General features: G+C 47.5%; 2 protein-coding genes and 1 long non-coding RNA gene across 10 annotated transcripts in view; 1 reads left to right on the top strand and 2 right to left on the bottom strand.

The window, feature by feature from the left end:
- Hip1r (huntingtin interacting protein 1 related) overlaps nucleotides 1-437 on the bottom strand; it is a 30,924-nt gene extending 30,487 nt beyond the window's left edge. For both annotated transcript variants that reach the window (XM_052755409.1, XM_052755410.1), the window contains exon 1: nucleotides 216-437. In XM_052755409.1, the coding sequence (XP_052611369.1) occupies nucleotides 216-308 (93 nt within the window). In that variant the 5' untranslated portion in view covers nucleotides 309-437. The remainder of the gene's footprint in view (nucleotides 1-215) is intronic.
- Nucleotides 438-541: 104 nt separating this feature from the next.
- On the top strand, nucleotides 542-3,021 carry LOC128121038 (uncharacterized). Its single transcript, XR_008222047.1, has 4 exons — nucleotides 542-950; nucleotides 1,175-1,278; nucleotides 1,368-1,484; nucleotides 2,636-3,021. It is a non-coding gene; the product is annotated as an uncharacterized LOC128121038 (long non-coding RNA).
- Nucleotides 3,022-3,123: 102 nt separating this feature from the next.
- The window catches only part of Ccdc62 (coiled-coil domain containing 62), a 45,346-nt gene continuing 35,011 nt past the window's right edge, over nucleotides 3,124-13,458 (bottom strand). For 5 of the 7 annotated variants that reach the window (XM_052755411.1, XM_052755415.1, XM_052755414.1 and 2 more), the window contains one exon: nucleotides 3,124-5,802. In XM_052755411.1, the coding sequence (XP_052611371.1) occupies nucleotides 5,674-5,802 (129 nt within the window). In that variant the 3' untranslated portion in view covers nucleotides 3,124-5,673. Of the gene's footprint in view, nucleotides 5,803-6,891; nucleotides 6,985-13,458 lie in introns of all 7 variants that reach the window. The other 2 variants (XM_052755412.1, XM_052755413.1) reach the window with 2 other exon arrangements.

Here is a 13,458-nt window from a genome sequence, read left to right as displayed (position 1 = left end):
GCCGTGCGCACCTGGGCCGCGTCCGCATCCCCGAAGCCCGGCCCGGCGGCGGCGGCGGCGGCGGCGCGGCTTCCGGTCACCTGCGCCGCTGCCGGGCCGCGGAACCGGCAACCGTCCGCGCAGGGCCGAGCCTCCCGAGGGCCCGGCACCCCCCACCGCCGCTCGCCCTGCCCGCTCGCCCGCTCGCCCTGCCCGCCCGCCCTGCCCGCGCTCGCCTGCGTCTTGTCGAACTGCTCGCGCTCGGCCTCCAGGCTGTGGCCCGGCCTGCGGCTCAGCACCCGCGCCGGCACGTTCTTGATGCTGTTCATGTCGCCGCCGTCCGACCGTGTCCCCGGCCCGGCTCCGCGAGAATGAGGCGTCACCGCCCGCCGCCCCGAGCCTAGGCACCCGGAGGCCGCGCGCCGCGCCACGCGGGGAGGAGCCGCCGCCCCTCCCGCCAGTCACTCGGGCCGTCCAACCGGCGCCCCGCCCTCCCCGGCTCCGCACGCTCCGCCCCCCCCCGCCCCCTCCGGGCCCCCGGGAGTCCTGGCGTGCCCCGCCCCCCCTGCATCCCCTGAGCAACCCCAGGACTCCCGGGATACCCTGCCCTGCACCCACCTGGGTCCCTTAGGACTCCCGGGACACCCTGCCCTGCACCCACCTGGGTCCCTTAGGACTCCCGGGACACCCTGCCCTGCACCCACCTGGGTCCCTTAGGACTCCCGGGACACCCTGCCCTGCACCCCTCTGTCACCCAGGACGTTCTGCCCTGCACCCCCCTGGTCCCCTGGGACGCCCTACCCAGCACCCCTCTGGTCCGGTTCCCCCGGGACGCCCTGAGCCCCAAGACTGCACCTGCTTTGTCCCCCGGGGACTCACTGGGAATGCCCCTTGCACATCTGTCCCGTCTCCTTGCACACTTCTAGCTCCCCAGGACTTCCTAACACACCCCGCCCCCTGACAAACCAAGTGTAAGGACCAAATACCCCCTTAGCTCCACTACATACCTTCTTCTCGCCTCCTAACTCGAGGAAAAATGAATTGGGCCCCACCCCTAACCCCTTCCTCACTCTGGGTCTCCTTCAACAACCTCGGGGTGGCGGGGGGGGGGGCGGGGGGCGGGGAGGACCGGAGCAAACTGGGTCTCCTTGAGTCTGGTCGGTAGCCGCACAGCCAGGCTTCTTTGTCTTTTCAGTTGAGCCCGGCCATCCCTCCAGCCCCTTGCTTTTTGAGATGAAGCTTCAACGACCTGTCAGAGGAATGCTACCTTGAGTTAGACACCTGACCATCGTCTCCCAGGTTAGATGAAGCTCTCTGAGGACCCAGGGGGACAGTTTCATTGCCATTGAACCATTCCTCACTGTGCTGACATCCACTGAACATTTCAGAGTTGGACGAGGCTCTCTTCGACACCGAGATTAGCCGTGCTTTATCTAATACCCATCGATGAAAAGCTTCTTCGCTCGAATAACGATAGAGTAATAACAACAGCCGATATTTGTCAGGTACGGGGCTAAACCCTTTATATGTATTATCTAGTTCCTAATCCTCAGCAATTCTCTAAACGGCCATGGTTTAAAAAAATAATAAATAAAAAAGGGGCTGTTTTGCTTTGTGCCAGCTGTTTCTCAGACTTTTTCTCACAGGGGACCAAACCAGTTATCCTGTAATTTTCATATACACACAGGAGGCCACAGCTCCCACTGGGTAGAGTACATCTCCCACAGTGGCCTGTCATTATCAAACACGCCCATTCTTTTTAGTAAACAGAGGCATTAGTGTGTTAGGTGTGGCGCTCACCATCCAGTCATCAGGATCGCAGGATCTCATTTCATCTTTACAGACCAAGAAAAGGGCTTATCTTCATAGCACCCAAGCTCAGTCCCGGCTCACACAATTGCAAAATGATGCTGTCAGGATGTGGTCTCCGATCTGCCCCATTTCAAGCCAGTGTGCTCTGACAAGCACGCCACTGACTCGATGATACTGGAGTCCCTACGGCTTTTATAAGTAATGTGTCTGCTCATGAGATTTCTGAGTTGCCGGAGGTCAACTTGTGTTAACCATCATCCTGCTCTCCATGCCTAGCAGAGTACCTAATACATGACCATGTTTAAAAAAAAAAATGGGTATGAGGGCTAGCAATGATGCCAAGCTTGATGACCTGAGTTCAAGGCTTGGACCCACATGATGGAAGGAGAGGGAGGACTCTGACCTTTTATTTCGAGCTGTGGCTTGCACATGTACACATACACAAAATAAACACATAAAATTTAACTTAAAAAATGAGCGTGAGGGCAAGCATGGCAGGACACACCTTTAATGCCAGCACTTGGGAGCCAGAGGCACGTGGCCTCTGTGATTATGAGGCCAGCATGATCTACACAGTGAGTAAAAAAGGAGGTGGAGTATAAAATGAAGGTTTGGAAGAATAAACCAGCCCCAGAGAGTGGAGAACAGAATGAGTACTCCACTGTATGCTTATGATATAAATGGGCATTTCTGGGGGTACAAAGATGCAAACTCCACCCCTTTGGGTAATTAAGGTTCATCCCCAGACATCATCGACAAAGGGGCCTGGTCCGGGCCTGGCTGTCACTAGCTGGCTGTGATCTCCTTTTGGTAAATTGTGACAGCTGTTTAATCTTCCTCCAAGGGGAATGCAGACTAGACCCTATCTGGGAGAACTCAGGAAGGCAGCAAAGTTTTGGGGACTCGCCGAAAAAGACTGTATGCGGTAACAGCCACTGCCTCACTGACACACAGGCACGATCCACCCAGCCCCTCTTGGGGTTCATCTTGCGCCATCCTGGACTATCAAGTCTGCACATGCATCATGCTCCTTCCACAGCCTCGGGGACTTTGCACATGCTGTTACTATACCTGGAATCCTCTTCCTGTTTGCCTGGTGAGTGTCTGCCCATCTTGCAGCTCTTGGTGTAGATGCTGCTTCTCCAGGAAGCCCTCCCTGATTCCTCCACCCTGACCTATGTGCCAGTATCTCAACATTCTGCATTAAAGCACCAGTCTTCCCAGTGATTACTTACGGTCTGTGTCCCCTACCAGAATGTAAGCAAGGCTTACACTGTTATCTCCCATGGCTGGCAAAGCTGTGTGGTGTGCTCATAATGAATTTGTATGAGTGAGGTACCAGGGATTAAATCCAGGGCCTTGTGCATGCTGGGAAAGTGCTCTATCACCGAGCTATAGCTCCAGCCCTCTTTTTACTTTTCGTTGTGAGATGAGGTCTCACTAAAGTTGCCCATGTTGAACCTGAACTCACTGCAGCCTAAGTCTTCGGCTTGTCATCCTCCTGCCTAGCCTCCCCAGTAGATGGGGTTACAGATCCTTTTTGTTTGTTTTAAGCATTACTTGGCTGAGAACCCAGAGGTCCTCCTTAGCAGAGCTAGTTAATGTGCACTGTGCATTCAATAGACTCTTCTGGAAGGCCACCCATTTTAACCCAGATGCATGTGTCTGGCATCTTAGCTGACTTTATGCACTCTGATCTCCAGAACATCAGGGTTATGCTGTTTCTCCTGGAGGATCATTCTCCTGGAGGCTTAAGTGAATAACCTTCCTGCACTGTGCACTACCAGAATCACACCAACTGTCTTAAAGGAAAGAAAGCTAGAGGCATTATCCTAGCAAGAGGCTTACAAATCAGGGACACAGAAGACACCATGGGTCACTATCCAGAGTGTGACAAGGCTTCCATGACAGGGCTTCCATCCTTGGCCTCATACCACACAGTCTCAATTCTAAGCATTCTCTTGGCACCTTTTGGGTAAAACTGTTTTAAGTGTTTATGTATAGTCTTGATTCAGAATTTCTTCTGGAGGGGGTGTTTCTATTTCTGTTTAAAAGGTCTGTTCAGAAGTTCCAAAAATACCCTGTATCAGTCTTTTCCAATGCTGAGATCATTTCTGGCAGACAGATTATAGTGTAATTCAGTTGCCTCCTGATATGCTGGTCTTAAGAATGATAATGACACAACACAAATCCTAAAGGCTAGTTTATCTTGCAACTCTTTCCTGCACACATGATAAATTGCTCCTATATAAATAGAACATGTTGAGACAGAGGAGCTGACCATATTAAAATCGGCCACTCTGAATTTCATGTTAATTGATTCATAATAATTTTGTTGAGTAAGCACAGGTGTTATAAAGCTGGGCATGGTGGTATACTCCTGTCACCCCAGCACTTGAGAAACTGAGGCAGGAGGCTCACAAGTTTGAGCCAGCCTGGAGTACATAAGTGTCATAGATATTTCAAGCCTATGAACTAAAATTACATTTAGCTATAAAAGAATGTAGTCTTTCAAATCCTGTTCTACCCTAAGTTTTGCTACGGAACGTCTAATGGATGTTTCCTGTCACAGGCAAGTGGAGTAGTCATGAGCCTACCACACAGAGCAGGAAAAAATTTAGTGTCTGAATTCTCAGCCTGGAACCTGGGGCTCTCCAAGGGCATTCTGGGTTTCCCACTTGGCAAGTGCTGGTTCAGAATCAGTTCTATGTTCCCAGTCTTGCTGGATACAACCAGTCTGAAGAGAAAGCCAGTATTTACAGAGTGTAGTCAGACTCGCTCAGTTTCTTTTCAGCATCCTCATTACAAGGGTGAGCCTTCCCGCTCATGAAAATCATCTCTCAAGAAACCCTGAAGCCTCTAACAAAGGGGCATTGACCCAGCACAATACAACCTTGATATCTGCTTAAGAGAATACTTTCCCGAGAAATTAACTTGCCAGGTTACATTTAAAGTTCCTTGTTAGCTAGGCAGTGGTGGCACATCCCTTTGATCCCAGTACTTGGGAGGCAAAAGCAGTTGAATCCCACAGACATCAAGGCCAGCCTGGTCTACAGAGCTAGTTCCAGGACAGCCAAGGCTACACAAAGAAATCGTTTCGAAAAACCGAAAAAATACATAAATAAATAAAGTTCCTTGTTTTAGTCCTGTATTGTAAAAGGAAACCAAAAAATTATTTTTATTATTAAAAATATCTTTATTGAATGAAACTGATCAGTTCTAGTAGAAGGGACAGAAGCAAATAGTGTAATCTTTTTTTAATTAAAATTTTTTAAAGTTAAAATGGAATTATATTTCAATATAATAAATTTTTATTATCTATATAGTCTTCAATATATTTTTAAAAATCCATACAAAACTTGATCTTCCAGCAAGTGCTGTCTTGTGTAAGTGAACTGCCTACTACAGAGCCAGACAAGATGCAGCTGTCGCCCGAGGGCAGCCTGGCCTTAACTGCCAGCAAGGTGATGGTGTCCCATTACAAACATTTTATACCATCTTATCTCATGCCCATCAACACAACAAAGTCCAGTGCTAAAACCCTAAGAGAAGAAAAGACTACATCACACATAGGGAGCTGACGCTGAGAAGCTATAATGTGAATACACACCAGGTTGTAAGAAGGTAGGCAGCGAAAGCAGCTTCCTCCACGCAGGGTTCACGGATACTGCCAGGTTTAAAGAGCTTCTCTGGTTAATTAAACCGTGTCTGCATCCTGACAGAGATATTTTGTTTTTTCCTTTTAGCATAGTTCCAAACAGGTGTGTAGAGTACGACCTCATTTCTTTGGTATAAAAATATTTTTTTACACAAAAATGGTTCATCAAAAACAAAATACAGTTGCTTTAAGAAGTAAACTTTGAGATTCTGCTGGCCTTTGTACTAAATGCTGCTTATGTGGGACTCACAATCCCCTTTGTCTTTACATGAAGTATGGTAGGAATCACAATCCCCTTTGTCTTTACATGAAGTATGGTATCTGCTTTCTGCCTTCCAAACAGAGTCCTGCTTCTGAAAGAGAACAGAAGCAGTTAAAATGAAAAGGATTAGTTCTGCACAGTACGCTAAGAGTGCCTGGCGTCTGAGACCCTGACTACACACCCTGGCTCTCCTCACTGTACTATATACGTGAAAACCTCCCAGCAAGGAGAGCGGGGTGGGGTGGGGGAGGCAGGGGATGCTCACATGTCTTGCCTTCCTACTGGAAAGGCTCTTGCGCTTAAAGGGCGGCACCCGGGGCACCTCTTGGGGCACCTCTGCCACAGTCCAGAGAGCTGCACTTGGAATGAAGGGCTGACAGAAGCAAACAGAACCCAACAAAGTACTTCCTGGGTGGCAGGCTCACATGATTCTTTCTAGGCAGACGTACAGAAGTGATCCTCAAATGTAAATTTAGATGCCTTTTGAAAAATTCTATTTTCTGGGTCAGGGTCTCACCAGTGTAGCCCAGGCAGACCTCCAACGCCTCATCTTTCTGCTTCAGTCTTCCCAACTTCCAGAGTGCTAGGATTACCACAGTGTATTCTACCGTGTCTGGTCTTGAGTTCTCCCCACCCCACCCCACCCCCTTTTTCCTTTTGAGGCAGGGTCTTATTAGGCTTAGCTAGTGCCTTGAACTTGTAATTCTGCCTGCATCAGACTCCCCACAGGGATTACAGATTGTGCCTGGCTTTCTTTTTATTTAAGACAGAGTTTCTCTGTGTAGCCCTGACTGTCCTGGAACTCACTTTGTAGACCAGGCTGGCCTCGAAATCTCAGAGATCAGCCTGCCTCTGCCTCCTGAGTGCTGGGATTAAAGGTGTGCACCAGCACCACCACCACCACCACCACCTGGCTAAGATTCCAATCTTTAAAGTTGGATTTATACACCAACTTCCTTAGATATAAAAAGTATCAGTATTAAGAACAAAAAATCTTTTGGTCTGTATTTCTCTTACAATTGGCATTCTACTCAGGTTAATTATAGTAAACGTAGATCAGGCAGAAGAGGAAGAATTACTGGTCAGATGAACGTGTGGCCTTGACTCTACATTATCAACATTCCTAGTTACTTATTAATATCAACTTCAATATAAAGTGAGACAAGCAAAGGTGACCTACACATGGCCACAGTGAATGTCCAAGTTGACTTTGTCTCCTTCAATGACTGACAAGGGTGTTTTTGTCATCTGGCTCTTCTGAGACTTCTAATTTCTAGAAAACAACTCCAAAATTAGTATCCAGGTTACAGACATTAAAAATACTTTAGACAACTAGACATGCGTATAGCGGGAATACCTTCCAAAGACCTTGAGGGACTGGTGGACGGTCTAGACTAGAAGCACATGAGGAGCAAGCCTTACGACGGAACAGGGTACCTAAGGCTCACAGTAGGAGAGGACCAACTCCTGACCGCTACACACATGCCACAGCGCTGGCGCTTGAGTGCTCGCTCTCACTCTCTCTCTCTCTCTCTCTCTCTCTCTCTCTCTCTCTCTCTCTCTCTCTCTCTCTCTCACGCACACGCACACGCACACGCACACACAAACAATATAATGTCCTTGTCTTTGGGGGACACTTTCACTGTGTTGTTTTCTGCTGGGCTAGCCTAAACTCAGACTCCCCCATCTCGGTCTCTGTGTGTCTGGACTACAGGCACTTAGCACTGTGCTCGGTCTCTGTGTGTCTGGACTACAGGCACTTAGCACTGTGCTTGGCTCACAAAGCCTTTCTGTCGTCTTTCTCTGCTTGTTTGTGTGGTGGTGGTGTGTGTGTGGGGGTGGGTATGGCGGTCAGAAGACAACTCCTGAGAGCTGATTCTCCCCTGGTGGGTCTAGGGATAGAGACAGAACCCTTGCTGGCAAGAGCTGTTACCAGCTGAGCCAGCTCACCAGCTCACCAGCCCATCATTCTTGTTGTTGTTGCCATTTTTTGTGGTTGTTTGTTTTGATTTGGTTTTTTGAGATAGGGTTTCTCTGTGTAGCTCTGGCTGTCCTGGATCTCGCTCTAGCTCTGGCTGTCCTGGATCTCGCTCTATAGCCCAGGCTGGCCTTGAACTCACAGAGATACACCTGCCTCTGCCTCCCGAGTGCTGGGATTAAAGGTGTGCGCTACCACTGCTGGATGTTGTTGCCACTTTTAAAGATTCTTTAAAAATACACTTACTTATTTGTGTATATGTACATGGCATGGCATGTGTGTGGAGGTTAAAAGACAGCTTGCCAGAGTCAGTTCTCAACCTCCATCATGTGCGTCCCGGGGTCGAACTCAGAATGTCAGTTTAGGCAGCAATAACTTTTACCCACAGACCCACAGAGCCATTTCAGTGGCTCCTTCACCTTTTTTTGGGGGGGCGGGGAGGTTTGGTTTTTTTTCAAGACAGGGTTTCTCTGTGTTGTTTTGGTGCCTGTCCTGGATCTCACTCTGTAGACCAGGCTGGCCTCGAACTCACAGAGATCCGCCTGGCTCTGTCTCCTGAGTGCTGGGATTAAAGGCGTGTGCCACCACCGTCTGGCTTTTTTTTTTTTTTTTTTTTTAAATAGGGTCTCTATGTAGCCCTAGCTGTCCTGGGCTGGTCTCCAACTCACAGAGATCCTCCGGCTTCTGCCTCCAAAGTACTGGGATTCAAGGTGTGCACCACCACTTCTGGCTTAATTTTTCTTTATTTTATTGTTTGTTTTGGGACAGGGTTTTGCTATGCAGCCTTGGCTGGCCTGGAACTTGCTATGTAGACCAGGCTGTACAGATATAGTATAGAATACATACAAACAAAACATTCATCATATAAAATAACAATAAATATATCTTTTAAAAAATACAAGTGTGGCTGGATGGTGGTGGTGGTGCATGCCTTTAATCCCAGCACTTGGGAGGCAGAGGCGGGCAGATCTCTGTGAATTTGAGGCCAGCCTAGTCTAGAGTGAGTTCCAGGACACAGAGAAATCCTGGTCTCAAACAAAACCAAGAATGTTAATATGGGCATGTAATCTCAGAGCTGGAGGACAGAGAGGTGGATCACTGAGCAGGCAGACTAGCCTACTTGGTGAGCTCTGGGATAAAGGTATGTGTCATCATGCCTGATCACTTTTTTGTTTTTTTTTTTTTTTTGAGACAGGGTCTCACTATGTAGCCCAGGCTGGCCTTGGACTCATGATCCTCTCACCTCAGCCTCCCAAGTTTCAGGATTACAGGCATAATCTTAAGCTCATAAATAGAATGTCCAGCACTGTGTACCGGTCACAAGGCCAGCTCGGTCTAGGGCTGAGTTGCTCCATTCTCAACTACAGTCAGGGTCACCCTGGGTGTGGTCAGCAGCACTGCAATTTACTTTCCTTTGTTCTACCTAAGTTTTAAATTGCTGGGTTCTGCTGTTACTGTTGTTGTTGAATAGTTAACACATTTACATTGTTTCAAAAACACCAACTAATATTTAAAAACGGGCCGTGAGATGTCTTTAGCAGTTAAAGGTTCCCGCCACCAAGCCTTTTGATCTGAGTTGGAACCCCAAGGATCCACATGGTCTTCTACAAGCTGTCCTCTGACCTCCACCCATGAGCTCTTGCACATATCTCTTATTCAGTAAATAATATGGCGTACACGTGAAGGAATGTGGTCTGTACCTTTGCATCCTGCTGCGAACAGTCCTTGTCCTATGTAAAGTACACTCTGCTAGTAAGCAAGGCTGCAAGGAAAACCTGGAACGATGCCATTTTGTACCCATGCAGAAGGGTCTGGGAGAGTCACAAAGTGACATTGCTTCTCAAAGGGACAGAAACCTTGCGGTTTCCTGAGGGAGCATCTCTTCCACACAATTACTACCCTTGTCTTTAGCTGCAGACCGTGATACCTCAGAGAGGTGACAGGCTGCTCAGAACATTACCCTGCTTCCTTGTTGCAAAAACAAGATTTTTTATGAAACTGTTTGCTTCTCCTGTTTCTAGGTTAGTAAGTTCAAAGGCATGGGGGAAAGAGTGTGTGAAACATTGCCAAGAACATTTCTGCTGTTTAAATCCGGTTTCCTGACATCTCCAGAATTAGTTAATCCCTCCAAAAATATTGTTTGAAGCCAGTTTTTTTTTTCCCAATTAACTGATTTTCTGATCCTGGCTGTGGAATGCTGAGCAAAAGATTTAATCCCCTTTCCTCGTCTATATAGTAAAGGGTTAGGACTCTATAGGAAAGGGTTAGGACTCTGTAGTAAAGGGTTAGGACTCTGTAGTAAAGGGTTAGGACTCTGTAGTAAAGGGTTAGGACTCTATAGGAAAGGGTTAGGACTCTATAGGAAAGGGTTAGGACTCTATAGTAAAGGGTTAGGACTCTTAGTAAAGGGTTAGGACTCTGTAGTAAAGGGTTAGGACTCTTAGTAAAGGGTTAGGACTCTGTAGTAAAGGGTTAGGACTCTATAGGAAAGGGTTAGGACTCTATAGGAAAGGGTTAGGACTCTGTAGTAAAGGGTTAGGACTCTTAGTAAAGGGTTAGGACTCTGTAGTAAAGGGTTAGGACTCTTAGTAAAGGGTTAGGACTCTGTAGTAAAGGGTTAGGACTCTATAGGAAAGGGTTAGGACTCTGTAGTAAAGGGTTAGGACTCTGTAGTAAAGGGTTAGGACTCTATAGTAAAGGGTTAGGACTCTATAGTAAAGGGTTAGGACTCTGTAGTAAAGGGTTAGGACTCTTAGTAAAGGGTTAGGACTCTATAGTAAAGGGTTAGGACTCTATAGGAAAGGGTTAGGACTCTATAGTAAAGGGTTAGGACTCTATAGGAAAGGGTTAGGACTCTATAGTAAAGGGTTAGGACTCTTAGTAAAGGGTTAGGACTCTGTAGTAAAGGGTTAGGACTCTATAGTAAAGGGTTAGGACTCTATAGGAAAGGGTTAGGACTCTTAGTAAAGGGTGAGGACTCTGTAGTAAAGGGTTAGGACTCTATAGTAAAGGGTTAGGACTCTTAGTAAAGGGTTAGGACTCTGTAGTAAAGGGTTAGGACTCTGTAGTAAAGGGTTAGGACTCTATAGGAAAGGGTTAGGACTCTATAGGAAAGGGTTAGGACTCTATAGGAAAGGGTTAGGACTCTGTAGTAAAGGGTTAGGACTCTATAGGAAAGGGTTAGGACTCTGTAGTAAAGGGTTAGGACTCTGTAGTAAAGGGTTAGGACTCTATAGTAAAGGGTTAGGACTCTATAGGAAAGGGTTAGGACTATATCTTTCTTCTGGGTCTTCCCAACTCAGAATTCCCTCAAATCAAGTTTTCACCAGCCTCACACAGCTTCAGTACATTTTTCAGTCTAGACTCAAGGTCACAGCTTTGTCCCTTTCCCTGAACTTTCCTCTCAGTTCCCACTCACAGTCATTACTGTGTAGCCTGGGTAGCAGGGGGATCAACCATCGTGTACCCTGATGGAAATGCTGCTGGAGATAAATACACAGACCACGGAGACCAAAAGAGGAAGTGCTGGGTTAGATCTGAGATAGCAGACAGGGTCTAACATAAACACAACGCCCTCTTCTAGCCTCCCCTCACACTGAGCAGACATGGTGCACAGCACGTGCAGGCAAAACACTTACACACACAATAACCTTTTAAAGAGTACAAGTGTGTCAGAACGGGCTGAAAATCTCAGAGGTGGGAAAGCAGAGACGTGCCAGCCAGACTAGCCTACTTGGTGAGTTCCAGTACAAGACCTTGTCTCAAAACATGGTGGGTGGCACCTGAGGAACACTACCCAGCATTGTCCTCCAGCCTCCATCGGCATTTGCACACATGTGCATGTGTACCTGCACATACAAGTGCACCCTCAAGAGGCAGGGGCAGATGGATCTGTGAGTTCAAAACCAGTGTAATCTACAGCAAGTTCCAGGACAGCCGGGGCTACATAGAGAGACCCTGTCTGAAAATCAACATAAAAAAAAAGTTAAGCCGGGCGGTGGTGGCACACTCCTTTAATCCCAGCACTCGGGAGGCAGAGGCAGGCGGATCTCTGTGAGTTCAAGGCCAGCCTGGACTACCAAGTGAGTTCCAGGAAAGGCACAAAGCTACACAGAGAAACCCTGTCTCAAAAAACCAAAAAAAAAAAAAAAGTTAAGGAGGCTGGAAAGGGGAGAAGAAACAATGAACTAGGATTAGAGAGACTTCAGGGGAAGAAATGCAAAGGTCAGGCCTTGGTTGGATAATGATCTGAACATAGAGCAAACAGATGTGTCGAGTGAGTGGGAGAGCTAGAAAAGACAGTCATTAGAGGCCACTGAGGGTTTGCAGTGGCTTTCCTGAGTGTGGTAATGTTATTATGGTTGTTTTTTAAAAGTCCTCACCTGCTGGGTATGGTGCCACATGCACATAATCTTTTGTACTTTAGGAAGTAAAGGCGGGAGGAGGCTGAGTTCTAGGCTAGTTACATAGTAAGACCTGCCCCCGCCCGCCAAAGAAATCACACACCTGAAAGAGATGCATCTTGAAATATCCAAGAGTGAAAGACTATGTCTTGAATTTGCTCTAAACTGCTTCTGAGAAGCGTACAGAGGGGCTGGGGAGATGGCTCAGCAGGTAAAGGCCCCTGCTGCTACGGCTGATGTCCTGAGTTGGATCCTCAGAGCCCAACAGCAGAAGGAGAGAAAGAACCCCCACATATACTATGCACATTCTTGCTCTCCCTCTCTTTCGTTCTCTCTCCTCACTCTCTCGCTTGTGCACATGCTTGCGAACACACACACACACACACACACACACACACACACACAGGAAAACACACAGAAACGCCAGACATACTGGCATATTTCTTTAATCCCAGCACCAAGGAAGCAGAGGCAGGCAGATCTCCATGAGTGAGGTGAGAGGCCAGCATGGTCTACATAGTAATTCCAGGCTAGCCAGGGTTAAGGATAAGACCCTGCCTGTCTCAAACACACACACAAAAGTAAAGAAACGTAAATTTTAAAGCATACAGAGGAGGAACATAAAAATTTTAAATGGCAGATGTGCAATTATATTATTTTTTTCTACTTTTGTGTGTTCTTAAAATCCTGTGTACACTTTAAATTTGAAATTTTGGAGCCGGACATGGTAGTGTGCAGTTTTAATCCCAGCACTCAGGAGGCAGAGGCAGATAGATCTTAGTGAGTTTGAGGCCAGTCTGGTCTATGTAGTTCCAGGACAGCCAGTGCTACACAGGGAGACCCTGTGAAACTCTGTGTATTTTAAAACATGCCCAAGAACCTAGGTGAAGGGTAAGGTACTATGGAAGGCCCTAGGCTCCGTTTGCAGCAGCACAAAATGACAAACACTAAATGCATGCATTCCGATGTCCCACAAATCAGAAAGAAGCAGGGGCAGTTTTGACACAGTGACAGTTTTTGGTTTTGTCTTACTCTCTAGACCACAGTATGGCTTTTTCTCCTCAGCACAGTGCCTGCCTTTCTTCTTGAAGCCTTCATTTTATCAGAACGGCCACCTCCTAGTACTCCCTGAGCCCTACCGCTTAGAGACATATTCAGACTCTATCGATGTACATCTCAAGAAAAGGGGGTCCGGGCTGGGGACACAGAACAGTCAGTAAGTGTAGCCATGCAAGCATGAGGACCTGAGTTTGACCCCCAACACCTGCATAAAAAGACAGATGTGATACATGCTCTTGTAACCCCAGTGCTGGGGAGCTGGAGAAGGTGGATCCCCTGGGACCTGCTGGCCAGCCAGACTAGCCTA

Source organism: Peromyscus californicus, unplaced genomic scaffold (genome assembly GCF_007827085.1).
Source record: "Peromyscus californicus insignis strain IS unplaced genomic scaffold, ASM782708v3 Scaffold_2__1_contigs__length_46816999, whole genome shotgun sequence".
In the NCBI taxonomy this organism is placed as follows: Eukaryota; Metazoa; Chordata; class Mammalia; order Rodentia; family Cricetidae; genus Peromyscus; species Peromyscus californicus.
The sequence above is the reverse complement of the archived record's forward strand: the minus strand, read 5'-3'. Positions and strand labels throughout refer to the sequence as shown.